Genomic DNA, 18,937 nt, shown 5'->3' with positions numbered 1-18,937 from the left:
CCCAGCATATATACCCGGGACCCCCCCACTGACCTGCATTTCACACCCGCTGTTTCACTGAAGCCGTTAAGATCCATTCTTTCTGCAGCTTGCAGCCCAGGAGAGTGGGGGTTACAGAGGTGAGGTGCGCCACGAGTACGTGCAGCCCCTGGACAGATGCACCTGCTGCACCCAACCTAGCAGACTGTTTCCCTGCCCCCCAGCTGCCTCCCCCTGCGCCACCCCGACCCGGTCAGCCCCACCACCCACTTCACATAAGAGACCCCGGGGAGGCCCCGTCACCCTCCTGTCCTGAGACAGACTCTGCTTCGCTGGAGGCGACGCCCCTCCCACGCGGAGGCCCCCATTGAGCACAGCTCCGTGCACACCCTCTGATGTTGTTGGGGGGGGTGGCGGGGAGATACCAGAATGATCTCTTCCAGGAGTGTATGGGTTGAATGGTAGTCCCGTTCTGCAAAAAAAGAAAAAAAATTACACATTCACTTCCTAATCCCCAGAACCTTTTGTACGTGACTTTATTTGGAAAAGAGCCTTTGCACAGGTGGTTAAGTCAGGATCTCTGCAGGAGACTAGCGGGCATCATCCAGGCAGGCCTCATCCAGTGACAGACGTCCTTGGAAGAAACAGAGGAGACAGATGCACGGAGGAAAGTCGCGTAAAGATGGAGGCAGAGGCTGGAATGACGTGGACCCAAGTCAAGAGGCTACTGGGGCCACAGAAGCAGGAAAAGTTGGGAAGGACGTTTCCCCAGAGCCTTCAGACTTCTGGCCTCTGGACGTGAGACAATGTCCCCTGAGCTTCCCTGTCACCGGGCGGGTGACGCTGTGCGGCGGCCTCAGGACACACGTGCAGGGAGCCACCTTCGCGGCGCCGCCCCACGGATGACAGTCTCCCCCCCCCCCCCCCCCCCCCGGTGCCGGGGCCTCGCTTCAAGGCGCAGCATAAAGACGCGGGACCCGGGCTCTCCCTCCCGCAGACCCGACGGGCTGGCCTGCGTCAGAGCCCGCTATTCTCTGCCAGAGCCGAGGCCGGTGCTGCAGGATGGTCCCCGTCGAGTCATGGATTCGGTACAACTATGTCCCCTGTGTGTGTGCCCTGCCCCCGGGGAGCAGTCACAGCAGCGTCCCCAGGGAGGGCATCGCCCCCCCACGCCGCCCGCCACGGGGACGCACGAGACTCGTCCCCCCTCCAACCCTTGACTAACGTCAGACAGACTTTTCCTGACCGTGAAGTCGTTCAGCCTGATTTTTTATAATACTTCGTCGTCGAGTACTTGTAGGGGTAACTCGTCACGGGAGCGGACCCTTCACGACCCAGAGAAATCTTTACGGAGAAATCGCGTAGTTCAGTCCGCCGGCGGTGCCCTCTCCGCAGACGCCCCGGGCGGACTGGCGCCGGCGCGGTGCTGAGGGGAAGACGGCTCCGGGCGGCACACGGCGTGTCTCGTTAGCATCTCAGGGACGGCCGGACGGTCACCGTTTCGAATCCTGCTGCTTCTCCTAAACCAGGATTTGCTTGACGAGGAAATAAGATATTTATAGTTAGGAAGTCATTGCCTCCTCGTTTACAAATGTGTCAGTAGGCGACACCGTCGGATACAACCTGACTTTGACCCCCCGCCCCCCGCAACGTGCGCACAGAGTCACGTGCAGATGACAGGGGACAAAGGCTCCTGGGAAATCGGTTATTGACCGATTTGTGAAGGAAACAGCGTGGGTCTGGATGCCCGCACGGACAGGAAGCGCCGCCCTCTCGCGGATGAGGGCGGTGATGCTCAGAGCACACGTGGCGCGGGCCCGGGACCCAGGGAAGGCTGCGTGCCGAGCGCCGGGGACTCGCCGGGTCCTCGCTGGCATCACGGCCGGGGCTGACGCTTTGCTCTCGCTTTCCAGGGGATGATCACTCTAATTCTAGCCACCGACATGGCAAGACACGCAGAAATTATGGATTCCTTCAAAGAAAAAATGGAGAATTTTGACTACAGCAACGAGGAGCACATGACCCTCGTGAGTAGCCTGCTGCCCGCGCGCTCCGGGGACTGGTGCGCGCACCCTACGCTCCTGCCCATACTCGACACCGAGGCACCCAAACCCTGACCTCGCCTTGGAGCGAGGGGTCAGGAAAGCGGGCGCGGGAGGCGGGGGCGTTCAGGGCCCGCGGCCCGAGCTGCTGTGCCGGGGGCACGTCCTGCTGAGCCAGTTCACACGCTGAGCGCCGGCCCGGGACGTTGGTGACTCCGGGTGACGCCCGAGGACGGTCACGCGCTGGCTCTGAAGGCGGTCGCCCTCAGGCTCAGGAGCAAACGCTCCGGCCGGGTCCTAACGTGTCCCCTGGGTGCCCAAACCTCACCGGGCTCGGAGGGCCAGGCTCCCGGGAGGACAAAGCCCAGACCCAAATGGCGGCAGGGGACGCACCCCGGGCCCCGCCACCTGATCCCTCCTCTTTCTTCAGCTGAAGATGATTTTGATAAAATGCTGTGACATCTCCAACGAGGTGCGTCCGATGGAGGTGGCAGAGCCCTGGGTGGACTGCCTGTTAGAGGAGTATTTCATGCAGGTGAGAGCGTCCCAAGCCACCAGACCCCCTGAGGGGCCCGTGTTGGAAATGGGGTGGGCGAGCCCGGGGACTGGGGGACGGGAGCGGACCGTCTCTCCAGCCTCCGGAAAGCCTCACGGCAGGTGCACATCCAAGATAAGCGGGTGACACGTGAAAGGCAGGGATAGCCTGGAAAAGTGACGTGACAGATGCCACCCAGGACCGTGAAGGAGCAGCGAGGGGGCGGCCGCATCGGGCAAATGTCCTGAAAGGGAAGAAGCAGAGGCTGGAGGGGCGGCTCCCCGGGGCCCCTGCACTTCAAGGCCTGGGGGGGCCCTCAGACAGGAAACCAGGCCACCCACGCGGGAGATGCCGGGAGGGCCAGTAAGGCACTCGTGACGGCAGCGTGGTGCCCCAGAAGGCGGGGGACTCGCCGGCCGGCGCCTGTCCCTCTGCCCTGGGGTCACGGCGCAGCCCTGCACGCCCAGTGAACGCTCTAGGGGGCATGTAAGCTCCTGCCATCCATCATGGTCACTATCCACGTCCCCACGACAGTGCGGTCTGGTCAGCGACACATGAACCTGCCTTCTGCCCTCTGAGACCAGTGACCCTCGGGGCCCCCCAGATTCCGCGGCTTCTCTAGCATCTCGGTCTCTTGCATCCCCGCAGAGCGATCGTGAGAAGTCGGAAGGCCTCCCCGTGGCCCCTTTCATGGACCGCGACAAAGTGACCAAAGCCACAGCCCAAATTGGGTTCATCAAGTTCGTCCTGATCCCGATGTTCGAAACGGTGACCAAGGTGAGTGGCTGTCACCACGTGCTGGATGGCGCCGCATTGAGGAACACACACGTGTGCACACATTCACACATGCGTGCACACGTTCACACACACACACCAGTGTGCTGTGGCTGCCGCCTCCGGCACGTCCAGAACACCATCTCGCTCCCCCATGGGGTCCCCCCCAGCCCTCCAGCCTCCCCTCCCAGGGCACCTTTGCCTTTGGAAGACCCTTGTGACCTGCCCCACCCCCACGGCACAAGGCTGTCCCCAGGCTGATTTCGGCAAGGAGACTATCTCTCCCTCTCTCCTGAACCTTCCATGGCATGGCTCCCCACTGCCCCCAACACAGGGAAAGCTGCCCTCGCTGCACACAGTCCCCCACCCTGCCTGGCGCCCGGTCCTGCAGGACGGCCCACGGCCCCTGGCCCTCCCCTTTCTCCAGCCTCCACCTCGGAGTGTGTCCCTCAGCAGGCCTCGGCCGCAGCACACCCTCCCTTAAACCCCATTCACCCCTGCTTCCTCGGCCGTCCCGTACACTCCTTCCACGGACTTCTGGGCCTTCGCCATGGCCAGCGGGTGCAGGGGCGCGGCCCTGCCACACGGGGCCGGCCCCCCCACCCCCCGCAGCTGAATGGGGATGTGACTGGGGAGGCACGGAAGGCGTCACGGGGCGAGAGCAGCGTGCCCAGGGCTCCGTGGGGCCAGGGCGGCAGGGTGGCGGGAGCGCGGGCGGACGCCAGGGACCGGGCTCAGCAGGCACCACGGGGTGAAGGGGACTCGCTGCCTGATCCGCCGAGGCGCACAGGACTGACCCCGGGCTTCCCGGACGCTGGCGGCCGCGCGGAATGACCGACCAGACGGGTCTGCTTGTGTCTCCCAGCTCTTCCCCGTGGTCGAGGGGCTCATGCTGCAGCCCCTTTGGGAATCCAGAGATCATTATGAGGAACTGAAGCAGAGAGATGACTCCATGAAGGAGGTAAGGGTGCCGGGTAGGAAACATGGCCCTCCCGGGGGACAGGCCGAGCCCGGCACCCCTGCGGGGACCCTCTGCACCGCAGCTCATTTCCACCCCAAAACCAAACAGCACCCGACAGCCCGCGCCCCTTGGAGGGGCCATGTGGCCCCCAACAGCTGTGCTGTAATCGGGTGCGCCGGGCCGTCTGGGCCTCTCAGACCCGCGCGGAGCAGCGCCCTGGCCCCATGGAGGTCCCTGTCCTCCAGCCCCGGGGCTGACCCTGCTCAGTGAGGGGGTGGCGGAAGGAGGCGCCCCCAGCGCCACAGGAAGGGCGTCCTGGAGCTCGCACACGCGGCGGCCTGGCCCCCTCAGGGTCAGGGACACGGAGTCTGGCCCCAGGCCGCTGTCAGGACAGGACCACAGAGCCGGCGCGGAGGCTCTCTGCAGAGCGCGTGAGGGGCCTGACCCCAGGGTCTCAGCGTGTGCACATCTCTGCTTCGGGGACCCCCGAGCCCTCCACTGCGTCCAGCCGCCCGGGGCGTGCCCCTCTCAGCCGCCCACCACCTCCTCTCCAGCGTCCCGCGCTTTGTCCCGGCCTCGGCCAGCGTCACGCACCCCGCCCGGTGCCATCCCCAGCTCCCTTCAGTCAGGGCTCTGGGTTATGGGCCCCCCCACCCGCTGCTGGGAACCCCCATATCCTGCCCCACTGAGCGCCGAGTGGTTGCTCTATCCCCCGAACTGGTCTGTGTAGGACGCTGGGCGTGTTGTCAGCGCTCAGGAAGTGCCTTCCAAGCCCTCATCTCCAGCCTGGTCTCTACGGGGATCCCTTCACTAGAAGGTCCCGGAGAGGCCCTGAGACCCCAGAGCCAACCGTACAGGAGCGATGTCAGAGCGGGCGTGCCCGGCGGGGCCGCATCGCTAAAGCCCCCTGGCGCTCCTGGCCCCACTGAAGCCATCGCTCTGAAGGTCCCAGGCCCGCCGCCCTGAGGGGCTTTCCCGCCTCCAGAAAGGACAGACCCCGAACGAGAGAGGGTGGACAGGCTCCGTGCTCACCTCCACCGGCGCACTGGGCGCCACCGCCACCACGAGCTCGTTGTCCAAGCCGCGAAGGGGAGGCGCCCAGGGCAGGGCAGGGCGCGCACAGAGCCGGCACGTGGCGTGGGCCTCTGCCTCATCGCTCATCCTTGCATTTCGGTCAGCGGGAAGCACGCTGGCGGACAAGCCGGTCCTCACGGCTCCTGGAAGCTGACTGCCGCCTTCCTTGTACTCTGTCCCGGTCACAGAGGGAGACGGAGAGCATGACAGCCGCGGGCACCGACAGGTCGTCGAGGGAGACAAGCAGAGATGTGAGAGACAGCGAAGAGAATGCTATTCTGAACTGACGTCTCGATGCACGTGGTAACTCAGAGATGGAGACAGGGCAGCGCTGCACACCTGTGCGAGGGGGAGGGGAGAAGGCGGCTGGGCCAGAAAAGCTGAAAGACTGATGGTTTCTTATGTATATTTTTTAAAATTTTTTTTTATTCATTCTTGAGCAAGAGAGAGAGACCTAGAGCATGAGTGGGGGAGGGGCAGAGAGGGAGACACAGAATCCAAAGCAGCTCCAGGCTCTGAGCTGTCAGCACAGAGCCCGATGCGGGGCTTGAACCTATGAACCACAAGATCATGACTTGAGCCAAAGTTGGATGCTTAACTGACTGAGCCACCCAGGCGCCCCTAGACTGATGGGGTTTTTTAAGATTTTTTAAATGTTTTTTATTTATTTTGAGAGTGAGAGCACACGCATAAGTGGGGGAGGGGCAGAGAGAGAGGGAATCCCAAGCAGGCTCCAAGCCATCAGCACAGAACCAGATGCGGGCTTGAACTCACAAACCCTGAGATCATGACCTGAGCCAAAATCAAGAGTCGGACACTTAACCGACTGAGCCACCGAGGCACCCCTAAAAGATGGTTGGTTTTTCAGTAAAGTGAGACTTTTACTCCTTGCATATAATTCTTAGAATTAGGCTCTGAAAAAAGGGGGCCACGCTTGGGTCGATAGCAAAAGACCAATAATTAGCAGATGTTCCACTTATAAAGAAAAGCACATTTATAATTTTTTTTAATGTTTGTTTGTTTTTGAGAGACAGACAGAGGACGAGCAGAGGAGAGGCAGAGAGAGAGGAAGACACAGAATCCGAAGCTGGCTCCGGGCTCTGAGCTGTCAGCACAGAGCCCGACGCGGGGCTTGAACCCACAAACCATGAGATCATGACCTGAGCCGAAGTAGGACGCTTAACCGACTGAGCCCCCCAGGCGCCCCAGGAAAAGCACATTTTAAAAGGTTTCCAAAAATAAAGTATTTCCTTACATGGCCGTGAGCATTTTCGCACGTGCCTGACCCAAGCTATTCGTTTAGCCCGTGTCAAAGGTAACCCAAGCTCATTTTGCCTCCGCGTGGTAAGGTCACGGCACACGCACGTCTAAGGGACCGCTGGAGAGATTCTCAGTACAAAGCATCCCGGGCGCAGGGTGTGGGAGCCTGGGTCTTGTTTTGCGCAGAGGAGCAGTGCCAGGCTCTGGCGTCTGAGAAACCGAGCGCAGCTAAGTACAAGCTGAGTGACCCACACAAGCGTCTCAACCTCTCTGAGCCTCGGAGCCCTCATCTCCAGCCTTGAGATGATAATCCCGTTACCGGTTCATCAGCAGTGCTCAGGAAGCATTGGCTTTGCCTGTTTCAGTCACATCTTATTTTTTAATGGTTCAGAAGAAGGATCAGAATGGTTTTATGTGGCCGAAATGTGTTGAAGCACGTGTCCCGCTCTGAAACATATCTGTGTTTCCTCCCGTGACGCTGTTGCCGCTGCCTGGACATGTTCAACCGCAACAAAAACAAACCAGGGCTCTTCTTCCTCTTCCGAGCAGACGGCGCCTGAAGAAGGCGGACTGTGCGGGCCGCGGTCCCGGACCAGGCTGGCCGAGCCTCGCGCAGCCGTCGTGCGGGGGAGAAAAGTCCTCTCTCAGCACCAGACTCCACGAGGCCATGCTTTCTAAGAACTGCTTAACTGTTTTGTTCACCGATACAAAAAAAAAAAATAGAAAAACAGAATTCATGATGCTGTACAGAATTTTTATTTTTAAACGGTCTTTTAAATAATATATTCTTATACAGAAACTGGTACTGTACTTTTTCTTCGTGGTGTTGTGTATCCCGGGGCTGCTTCTGGGGGTCCCTAGAGCCCCCCGACCTCTCGGGGGGAGACGGGACTGTGCTTTTCTCGCAGGTGCGCCTGCGCAGTGTGATGTGACACTCCCTCCCCTGTAAATTCAGAATTAAATGCCAGGCGGTGCCCGGAGCACAAGGCCGTCTGCGTGTCCCATTTGTGAGCAGCGAGGGGACGTTGGTGGCTGTGGGGGGGGAGGTGCCGGGCCGGAGGCAGCTCGGTCACATGCAGGGGTGAACAGTCCCCGGGCTGGTGCCCGTTTACAGGGAGGAATTTACCACTTCAGTCAGCAGACTGTACACAGCACATCTCGGGGGGGCGGCTGTCCTTTCCTCCTGCCTCTGTTTGAGGGACCAGCATTGGGGACAATCTGGGGGCCCCTGTGCCCATTAAGGGAGACCAACCCTGGCTGGTGGGCGGTCAAGCTCTCCCTCGGCCCCTCGGGAGCGTTTGCACCCCGATGTTCCCCAGGGCCGCCGGCCCCTTCTCTGCACCCGCTCAGGAGAACTGCCCTGCAAGGCCACCCGTGTGATCCGAGCCCGTGGACGCTTCAGCCACTGCTGCTGAGTCTCCTGGGAGCACTCCCTCCCCCTTGGTGAATTCTGGAATATTCTTTTCCACCTCTGAATAATTCGTTTCTGGGCTGTGATGTTTTCCGTCTCTTCTTGAATCCAGTTCTGTATGAACAGGTGCTGCGGTTCTGTATCTCTTCACAGTTTTGGGTTTCATTTCAGTGCGGCTGAAGCCAGTGCACAGGGCAACCCGGCTACACTACACGCAAGCCCAGCAGCACCCCGATGCCTCTGCACTACAGCCCCTGCACCAAAGTCTGTGACCCTCTCCCCCCCGGCTCCCGCCCGGTGCCCTCCACCCGCCCCCCCCAGCAAAGGTCAGATGCTGTGCCAGAAGCCCCTGCAGCCAGGACAGGTGACAAGCTTGTGAACTTGGGGCATGAAGTGAGGGGCGCCAGGTGATCAGTGAGCCGAGGGCAAGGTGGGGCCTGGGCGGCAGGCCTCGCAGAGCGCGGCTGTGCAGAAGGGCCACACAGGGAGCCCAGAGCCCCGTGAGGGAGACCCCCGTGCCATCCAGGAAGAGTGGGAGGTACTGGGGGGCAGCCTGAGGGGCCGTGCAAGCCTAGGTCCGGCTGGCCCTGGAGGTCACTTGTGAGAATAAGGGGGGTGTCCACCTGCGGTCACCACTGAGTGCGCCTCACCTGCCGCCGACTGGGCCCAGCTGGGCACCAGCCGTCCCTGGCTCGGATCCCAGGAGCCCGGCTCCGGATGAGGCCCCAGCAGCCCCGAAGCTGGTTTGGGGGCGACTTGAATGGTTTATAAAGGCAGACGCCCTGCACAAAATGACCTCCCAGGGCCCCGTGCACCTTGGGGACCACCCTGGTGATGTGCATGCTAGGAACTCAGACACCTGCCCACTAATGAGTGAGTCTGCGTTTGCAGTCGCTGCCCGAAGGAATCGTCTAAGAGGAAGACACCATACCGCAATACATGTGTGTGAGTGTGTGTGTGTGTGTGAGTGTGTGTGTGAGTGTGTGTGCGGCGGGGACTAGGATTCTCTCGCAGGTGCGTGCACTCCAGCCAGGGGTGTGTGCAGGCACGCTTATGGGCATGTGCGTGCCCGTGGCTCACCTGGCCCGCTCCCAGCTGGGAGAGGAAGCTGAAAAGCTGGCAAGACGGCACGCTCGTGCCTGGCCCGGACCCCACACCTGATGTGCAAGGAACATGTGTGCTTTGTTACGGGAGAAAGGGACAGGTGTGCGAGAGAGGGACGGGGCAGCGAGCCAGGCCACGGACCCTCCTGCGGACTCCGGCGTTTACCCATGGCAGTGGGAACTCCCGCCTGATTTCTGCTGTTCTCTGTGAGTTATTTTACAGGAAACTCAAAATGTTACGTGTCGGTCAGAACGTAATGGAAGGAGACACGAAGCAGCTGTGGCTGGCGGATGGGCCTGTGTGTCCTCATGCTGCTGGGTGACGCCCAGAGATTCAGCAACTAGTGTGTGTCCCCTGGGGGCCGGTGGGCCCGGAGGAAGCGGCTGTCCACGTACACCCGACTGCCACGGCCACGGAAACGCCCGTTAGCTCCACGGGCCAAGGCTGCCTGCCCACTCGATCCACGCAGCGCAGACCACACTTCACTGGGGCCACAGGGAAATGTCCCTTCTGTTTAGATGGGTCCCGCCCACCGCCCACGCAGGCCCATCCGTCCTGAACAGAAGCCCCGCCCGTCTCCCGGGGAAAGCTGCCCCTCCCTCCTGGGCCGGCCCATGACTGCCGTCTCCACGAACGGCCACCCAGAGGCCACCTGTTCTGTCTGCAGAGTCTGGCTTGAACCCTTCTGGATTTTTCTCCACTCACCAGCCGTGAGAACTGCCCACCTTCTATGGAGTGTCCCGTGGAGGCCACAGCAGAGCACCACAAGCTTGGTGGCTGAAAACCACAAGCACTGATTCTCCCACAGTTCAGGAGGTGTGGGCGGGGCGGGCGCACTGTGGCCCTTTCCTTGCCTCCTCCTGATTCCGGCGCTGCCCATGGTCATCAGCGTCCCTTGGCTTGTGGCTGGGTCACCCCAATCTCTGCCTCGGCTGCCACGTGGCCCTCCTCCCCATGTGCCTCTGTGTCCACATGTCCCTCTGCTATGGGGACATCAGTCACTGGATCAGGGCCCCACCCACCTCAGGGTGACCTCAGCCTAACTTACTATTCTGCAAAGACCCTATTTCCAGAGAAAGTCACATTCACAGGTGCAAGTGGTTATGAAATTTCCCGGGGGGGGGGGCGGGGACACAACTCAACCCCCTGTGCCCTCAGTATTAGCTTTCCCGTCCGTCCCTCTCTGCCCCTCCCGTCGCCGTGCATGCCCAGCCATCAGCACGATGTCCGCTCTCCGCTCTCCATCGACAGCAGGCCCCTCAGGAGCCCGTCTCTCTCTCCGAGGGCCTGGCATCCCTGCCGAGGCCATCGCTCATGCGCACTCTTACCCGCTCAGGGTGGCAACTCAGCTCTTCGCAGATGCCTCCTCTCCGTCAGGCTTCCTCAAACAAGCCAGGATCCGAGGAAGGCAAAGGGCGGACCCCCGTGAGGCGGGAGAACGGCAGACTCAGAGCCCAGTGCAGATGCAGGGAGGGACAGCAGGGCCTCTGTGGGAGGACCAGGGCACCGGGCGCAGGGGACTCGCAGGGGACGGCTGGCAGCAGGGTCGTTAGAAGGAGAGATGGACAGGAAGGTACAGATCCGGGAAGACAAAGTGTTTGCCTGGGCAAACTCAAACCTGCAGTGTCAACCGTCTGGCTACAAATGGGAAGTGTATCAGTCAGCTCTTGCTGCATAACAAACCACTCTGAAATGTAGGGACTCAAAACAACATTGCTTATTATTTCTCATGGCTTTGGGGGTTCCAGGACAGGATTTGAGGTCTGGCCTTGCTCAGCTGAAGCCAGTGGGTCCAAAGGCCACATGTCTGTGGAGTTGTTTGGTGCCAGCTGGGGTCCGGTGCAGCAGGCTGACATGGTTCATTCTCGTGGTGGCAAAGTGACCCCAGTGGCAAGAGCACGTGAGCCCCAGTGCTTGGGCACTTTTCATGCCTTGCCATGCTCACGACTGTTACGTTATGTCCCTCTGGCCACAGCAAGTCACTTGGTCAAGCTCAGGGGTAAGGGGGTGCAGGGATAGACTCCACTTCACAACAGAGGGACACGGGGTTTGCCATCTACCAGAGTGAGGGGCCCTGGTCCAAACCCACGACTGGCAGCCATGCCCCACTCTTAGCCTCTTCTACCCACTCCGTTTCGGGAGTGAAGGCTCACCACAGACCCCGTGAGGGGCAGCCAAAAAGCTACCTTGGCATTCTGGTGCAGCCATCCTTGAACTCCCACTGAAGGGGCTCGACTCAGAGGCTCTTGAACGCTTCCGCGTGGTCCTTGGAGGGCTTCCCAGACGTGCCGTGTGGTCTCCGACCGGCTCCGACCGGCATCAGTTCCGAGCGTGGGAAGTCGGGGACAGCATCACACCCCACTTGCAGGGCCTCATGCCGCAGGCCAAGGCGGCTTTCCCGCCCTTGACCTTGTTCTGTCTCAGCAGATCTGTGCACGGGAATCGCTGCACCAAGCCATCAGAGGCCCCGAGTAAAACCTGAAGAATGTTTACCCATTAACCTCGCCGCAAAAGCATCTAAATAAGGGATTCTAACGAGTGGCGGGTTTTATTCTGAGCCCCCAAGGGCTCACAGAAGGTGTCAGATTTGTCTTTCGAGTGAGGGGAGGGCACAAACACTCCCTTTTCCGACACGGTCAGAGGGGGCCGGGGTTTCCTCTGAGGAAGGTGGGTGCCAGCGGCTCACGAGCGGGAAACCGCTGACGCGCCAGGGCACACCCACAGGGTGTGACAGGCTGCGGCCACAGCGAATGGTTGCGGGCTTCAAGGACATTCCATGTCGTTGGAAAATGTCCATTAGGCAATGCCAGGTTGGGCAATGCCAGCGGATGCAACACGGTTTGTGCGGTCTGATCTTGACTCTGTCGAAGGAAAGCGTTAACAAAGGTTCTATTACAGTAGGTTGTTTCTGGGTGGAAGGAAAACCGAAGCTTTTCCAGCTTATTTTCCTCGTCATTTACAAAGAAAATGTGTCACTTTTTAATCAGAAGGTAGAACCGTGAGCAAAACTATATTTGGATGGGGTGGCTTGGCCAATGGCCTGAGGCTCAGAGGTTTGACCAGGTCACAGCCCAGAGGTTGCAAATGCCGGAGCTCAGGGCCTGGGCACAGCACCTGGTCCTGGCGAAGAAGACACGATTCCCTGCCGCAGATCAGGTGGTAAGACTTTTCTTTATGCTTATCGTCCAAGAGACTCACCCCCGGAACGGCAAAGGCAGCCACATCTTGGGGTCATTCAAAGCCCAGCGAGGGGCACTCAGCGCAGCCCCACCCCGGGGACCCGGGCCCTCTGGAGTCCTAAGGCTCCACACCAGAGCCGAGGACACTGGGAACAAGAAGCCAGGCCCAGGGGTGCCTGGGGGGCTCACTCAGTCCATTAAGCATCTACTTTTCATTTCGGCTCAGGTCGGGAGCCCAGGGTCGTTCAGCTCTGTGCTGACGGCTCAGAGCCTGGAGCTGCTTCGGATTCTGTGTCTCCCTCTCTCTCCGACCCTCCCCTGCTCACGCTGTCTCTCTCTCTCTCAGAAATAAATAAAACATTTAAAAAATTTTTAAATAAATAAACATTTTTTAAAAAGCAGCAGCGGCCGAGGCACACCATGGCCCCCGCACAACGGACTGGCCGTCCCTGGTAGGATGTCACAGACCCCCTCGGGGAAAAGCAAGCTGTGTTAGCTTGATCCGCTGTGAGGGGCCGCTGTCCACCGTCTCAACTCAGTAGATGCTGAATGGATTTGTCTCCAGGAAAACAATGCCTGTTCTCGTTCAGAAATGAAAGGGTATAAGGAGGGAGCGACGGGAGGGGTCAGCGCTACTGCAGAAGGGAAAGGCGGTTCTTTTCTCCCGGTCATTAAGGGTCACTTCAGGGGCAAAAGGAGACAGTTCCGTCCATGGGGCCTCCCGCCTCCCCCGAGCGGCCTGATGCACGAGGGGCTGGAGGGGCCACGCAGCCGCCTGGGGAGGTGGGCGGTGCCGCAAGCCACGAGGTCCCTGCATCTTCGATGCCTGGCAGTGGCATCCTCGCTGACAGAAGCCTGGCCGGTGAGTCACCATGACCACCAGCCGTGCCCACAAGGACAGCAATCACTTCCCGCAGGCTGTGACACGCTGGTCTCTCCCTCCTGGGCCATTTCTCACTGTGACTCTGGGCGCGGCACCGTAGCCTCTAGGGGCATCTGTGGCAGTAGGCCAGGCCTCCACGATCCCCACCACTGGGACCCTCCGTGGCTCTTGAAAATTCCCCACAGGAGGGTCCATGCTGACTTGGGTGCAGGAGACCCTCCTTAGCAAGGCTGGGGACTGAGTGACCAATATGTCCGCAAACTCATCCCTCACACCCGACATCCCCTCAGCTCACAGGCTGCCCCTGCCCTGGGACACCCCCAACCTCACAGGCCGCCCCTGCCCCACACCCCCCTACCCCACTCATAGGCTGCCTCCCCCAAGACACCCCCAGCTCACAAGCTGCCCTTCCCAGGACACCCCAGCCCCCAGCCCACAGTCTGCCCCCCAGGAACCCCCTCCTCCCAGCCCCCACCATCCCCATATCTTGGGAAGCAGCCTTCAAAGTCAACAAGTGAACGGTTTTCTCTGCAGGGACCGTCAGACCCCCATTCCCACGGCCAAGTCTGACTCGGGCTTGAATTGCTGAGAGCACGACTGGGTCAGCAGGTGCCCGAAAGGCAAAAGGGAGTCAGGAGCGCTTGAGAGAGCTCTCCCAGCACGGGGACGGGTGCTCGGGAATCATGCGGAAGTCTACAAGTTCTCTTCTCTTCAACATGCCTCACGTTATAACCAAGAAAATGACCGTTTTTACGTTAAACTTCTAATTTTGAGCTAGCTGTAGACTCCTGTGCAGTCGTAAGAGAACCTGAGAGCGAGCCCACGCGCCCCTTACCCAGATCCCCAGTGATGACACCTCGCGGAACTCCAGCAGGCGGTCACGTCCGGGAAGGTGCTGGTGTCACAGTGCGGGTACCGGGCACTCCATCCCCGGGGGCCCCCCCTCCCAGCACCCCCCTTCTACCAGCCCTGAAATCACCAATCTCTTCTCCATCTCTGTAATTTTGTGGTTTCCTGAATATTCCTGACTTGGCTCTTCTCTGGAGGTTCATCCAGGTGTTGTATCAGGAATGCGTTCCTTTTTCCTGCCGAGTGGTGTTCCGCCGTGTGGACGGATTGCGGTTTATTGAACCGTTTACCGGCTGAAGGACACGGGCTAATTCCAGCTTGGTGCTGTGACGAATAAAGCCGCTGTACACATTCGCCAACGGGCTGCGTGTGGCTGACCTCCCACCTCTCTGGGGCGGGTTCCAGGACGGTGATACTGGGTCACAGGGCGGCTGGACGCGTACTCTTTCAAGAAACTGTCAAGCCACTTTCCAGAACGGTCCTACAATTTTCCGGGCCCAGCAGCAATGCGCGAGCGGTCCAATCCCTCCACGTTTTCGTATGTGGCGCTGCCGCCATTCCATCTTAGCTATTCCGACAGGCGCGTGCCAACACCCAGCAGGGCTTTGATTTGGGTTTCCTCGATGGCTAAGATGCTCGACCTCCGGGAAGATGAGCTCTAGTATCCTCGTTGGCAAAATGCGTGTTCTTGTCTTTCGCCCGCTTTCAAATCTGGGCGTTGTTGGAAGGGATTTTTTTACTCTTTTTACTGCTGGGTTTTGAGAGTGCTTTGTATATTCCGGACACGACCCCTCCGTCAGGCATGTGGTTTGCAAACGTCTAATTTTGACAGTCCGATTCTTGAACGTTCCCTCTTACCAATCTGCCTTTTGGCATCGAGTCCTGGAACTCTCTGCCTAATCCTGGACCCTGAAGATCTTCCATGGGTTTTTTCCTAAAAGTCTTACCGTTTTACATTTTAATCTACAATCCAACTTTTTGCATCCAGTATGAGGCTGAGGTTGAGGTCTGTTTTCGCCTCTGGATGTCCGGGGCTCCGGCGTCCTCTGTGGACAGGGCCGCCCCTGGTCCACCGGCCTGCGTTCACACCACTGTCCACAACCAGCGGGCCGTGTTTGTGTGGGCTTCTGTCTGGGTTCTCCGTCCTGTCCGCGGATCTCTGTGTCTGTCCCTCCGCCAACACCACGCCGTCTTAATTGCTGTAACCATGTAATAACTTGACAGCAGATCGACTGATGCCTGTCATTTTATCTTCGTGTTCAGAAGTGTTCGGCCACTCCGGCTTTTTTACACTTCCGTGTAAATGTCACAATAATTTTATCTGTACTCGTAAAATATTGCTGGGATTCCGAGAGGCATAGCATTAAACACGTTATTTCATTTTGGGAAGAAGTAATCCTTACCATGTAGAGTCTTTCCACGCATGAACATGGCATGTCTTTCCTTTTTTTAGATCTTTGCACACTCCTTCAGCAGTCCTTTGTGGGTTTGAGGATGTAAGTTCTGTTTGGTGAGATCGCATCTGAGTATTTCTTTTTTGTTTTGAGTGATTATGAATGTTACTGTATTTTTAATTTCAGGGTCCATAAAAATACAATTTTTTTTAATATAAGTTACTGTAAGTTGGCTAACGTATAGTGTGTACAGTGTGCTCTTGGTTTTGGGGGTAGATTCCCATAATTCATTGCTTCCATACAGCACCCAGTGCTCATCCCAACGAGTGCCCTCCTCCATGCCCATCACCCATTTCCCCCTCTCCCCCCACATCAACCCTCAGTTTGTTCTCTGCATTTAAGAGTCTCTTATGGTTTGTCTCCCTCCCTCTCTATTTGTAATTATTTTCCCCTTCCCTTCCCTCATGTTCTTCTGTTAAGTTTCTCAAGTTCCACATATGAGTGAAAATATATGATATCTGCCTCTCTCTGACTGACTTACCTCACTTAGCATGATATCCTTCAGTTCCATCCACGTTGCTGCAAATGGCAGGATTTCATTCTTTCTCGTTTCCAACAGACACATGAAAAGATGCTCCACATCACTCAACATCAGGAAAATGCAAATCGAAACCACAGTGAGATACCACCTCACGCCGGTCAGAGCGCTAAATACAATTGGTTTTTAGGGGCACCCGGGGGGCTCAGGCGGTTGAACGTCCGACTCTTGATTTTGGCTCAGGTCATGATCTCTTGGTTCGTGGCTTTGAACCCCGAATCGGGCTCTGTGCTGACAACGTAGAGCCTGCTTGGGATTCTCTCTCCCCCTCTCTCTCTGCCCCTCCCAACCAGTCACTCGCTCTCTCGTGCACACGCGTGAAATAAATACACTTAAAAAAGCTGCTTTTCATGTATTCATCTTGTATCCCGTGACTTTGATTCACTCACGTACTAGTTCTAGAAGGTTCTCCTAGGGTTCTTAGGACTTTCCACGTAGAGAATCAAGTCATCACAACCAGGAACACTTGAGCAGTTTTTGCCTCCTTTCTGAACCGTATGCCTTTTATTTGCTTTCTACTTTTAGAAACATAGCCTTCATTGAACATGGCGCTGGGTCTTTTTCCATAGAAGGTATTAACACATAAGTGCCTACGCATTGAAGTAATCCTGTTTTTCCTGGATCAGTAACATCGCAGGCAGGGACCCTGAGCTGGGATTCCTCTGGCCTTTGTCGGAAGCCCCCAGATGAGTGGGAGGCTGAGTGGGGGGAGGCTGCAGAGCTTCTGTGCTTGTCTCGAGGGGGGAGAAGCCCATCGATGCAGCTGGTGGCCGTGCTCCCGCCTCCCCGTGTGCCTCTCTCCATGCGTGCTTTGTGGGGTGGGGCTTGGACTTGTGCTTCAAGTTCCTTGTGTCCTGGCTTCGCGGAGAGGAAGAAAATAGTTCTGTTTGTACAGAAGCGGTCTGTGTACAAGCATTCGTGACCTGAGGGCTTTACACTGTTAGCTGGCTTTTGTCTGGCCGTTTCACGTCACTAATGCAGAAAAACAGCCGGTTTGGTGTGGGAGGCTGGAGGTGCACACGGCTTCACAGGAGGACTCCCCACCCCGACCCAATGTGCTCGTCTTGGGAAATGGGTCCCCGTAGCTCCCCAGTTTGGAAGCTGGGGGCTGGGGGCAGAGGGGCGGCACTATGGGTGGCGGGGAGTTCATCAGGGGTGGGGCCAGGGACTGGGGGGCTAGCGTGGCCACAGTCCTCTGAGGCAAGGCAGCTGTGGAGGGGCCCGCAGGGCCCTGGGTGCAGGAGGCCCAAGGGCTTGCTGGCCAGGTTCTGGAGGGAGGCCCCTCAGGGGGAGATCACAGCAGAGGGCCCGTGCCCACCGGCCTCTCGGACTTGGCCCGTGAGGGATGGGCACAGCCCCACCTCTGCTCCAGCGGCATCCTAGGGCTTGAGTGGGGGGCAGCGAGCTGGCAGATGCCGGGCTCTGAGGGTGTGCTTGTGAGCGCCAGGCCGTCAGCACTCCCACTGCTGTCCACGGTCATCCGGCCTGAGGACCTGTTAGAGGTAAAACACTCGGGGACCAGGCCAGCTCTGCGGGAGGCTCCCAGGGGACGCCATGCCGTGCCGTCCTTTATTGTGTCCCGGGAGAGGCTGGCACAGTGGCTGCCACGGGGGCCCGTCATGTGCCACTTGGAAGTGAGACTCTCTCTCTCCTTTTCTTGTCTTATTGCATTGTCGGAATGCCCAAAACCACGTGGGGAAACAGGCGTGAGAGGAGACCTCCGTGCCTTGTTCCCAATCTTAGGGACAAAGCCTGCAGTCTCTCAGGGTTAAGTGTAACTCTGTCAACGCTCTTGATCAGCTTCAGGAAGCTCCTCTCCGCTCCCGTTTCTCTGAGAGCTTTTATCAAGAACGGCTGTTCTATTTTGTCAAATGTTGCTTCTGCATCAATGCGTATGACCTTATGGTGTTTTTCTCCTTTAGTCTGTTAAGGGGTGGATTATGTTGATCAGTGTTTGAATATTAAACCAGCTTTGCATCCCTGGAATAAACTCCACTTGGTCATAGTGATTCCTTTTATATATTGCTGAATTATATTTGCTAATACTTTAGGAACTTTTGTAGTATCCTAAGGGATACTGGTCTATAGTTTTCCTTTTTTGTACTGTCTGGCTTTTGTCATAAAGATGATGCAACTTCCTAAAATGAATTGGGAAGAGTTTCCTTCTCTTCCATCTTCTGCTGGAGACTGTGCAGAATTGGTGTTAATTCTCCTATAAAAGCCTGGAAAAAAGATGTTTTCTTCATTGAAAACATTTGGGTCTGGGAATTTCTTTGGGGGGAAATGTTTCAACTACTGATTCAACTTCCTTAATGGTTACAGAGCCATGCGCAGTATATATTTCATCATGGCTGAGTTTGCTGGCTTCTGCTTTTCAAACAATTGATCCACTTCATAGAAGTTGTGAAATCTGCGTGTGTAGAGTTGTTTGAAGTGTCTCCTTATGATCCTTTTGATGTCTGCAGGGTCTCTGGTGACAGCCCCCTCTGTTCCTGGTTTTGGTAATCCGTGTCTCCTCTCGTCTGTCAGTCTTGCTAGAGGTTTATCTATCTTTTTGAAGAACGAGCTTTGCTTCGTTGACCTTCTCTACTGTCTCCGTTTTCAATTTCATTGATGTCATCTCTTTATTGTCTCCTTCCTTCTGCTTGTTTAGGTTTATTTTGCCCTTCTTTTTGAGGGTGGAGCCCATACTATTGATTCAGGATTTTCCCTCTCTTCTAATGTAAGCATTTAGTGCTATAAATTTCTCTCTCGACCTTGCTTTAGTGTGTTATATTTTTGTTTTCATTCAATCCGATGTATCTTTTATTTCCCTTGAGAACTTCCTCTTTGATCCATGGATTATTTGTGCTGATTCCAGTTGTTTGTGGAGACTTTCCTGTTGGCTTTTTGTT

General features: G+C 57.6%; 1 protein-coding gene across 7 annotated transcripts in view; it reads left to right on the top strand.

Annotated features, from left to right (window-relative positions):
* Positions 1 to 6,438, top strand: part of PDE9A (phosphodiesterase 9A) — a 54,109-nt gene extending 47,671 nt beyond the window's left edge. For 5 of the 7 annotated variants that reach the window (XM_039245493.1, XM_039245494.1, XM_039245497.1 and 2 more), the window contains 6 exons: positions 1,893 to 2,006; positions 2,452 to 2,556; positions 3,205 to 3,333; positions 4,196 to 4,291; positions 5,554 to 5,668; positions 6,394 to 6,429. In XM_039245493.1, coding sequence (XP_039101424.1) covers positions 1,893 to 2,006; positions 2,452 to 2,556; positions 3,205 to 3,333; positions 4,196 to 4,291; positions 5,554 to 5,652 — 543 coding nt within the window. In that variant the 3' untranslated portion in view covers positions 5,653 to 5,668; positions 6,394 to 6,429. Of the gene's footprint in view, positions 1 to 1,892; positions 2,007 to 2,451; positions 2,557 to 3,204; positions 3,334 to 4,195; positions 4,292 to 5,553; positions 5,669 to 6,393 lie in introns of all 7 variants that reach the window. The other 2 variants (XM_039245492.1, XM_039245491.1) reach the window with 2 other exon arrangements.
* The last annotated feature ends 12,499 nt before the right edge of the window (positions 6,439 to 18,937 follow it).

The sequence above is a fragment of the Hyaena hyaena genome, unplaced genomic scaffold (assembly GCF_003009895.1).
Source record: "Hyaena hyaena isolate Hyena2069 unplaced genomic scaffold, ASM300989v1 scaffold_254, whole genome shotgun sequence".
In the NCBI taxonomy this organism is placed as follows: domain Eukaryota; kingdom Metazoa; phylum Chordata; class Mammalia; order Carnivora; family Hyaenidae; genus Hyaena; species Hyaena hyaena.
Note: the sequence above shows the minus strand (reverse complement) of the source record. Positions and strands in the feature narration are given on the sequence as shown.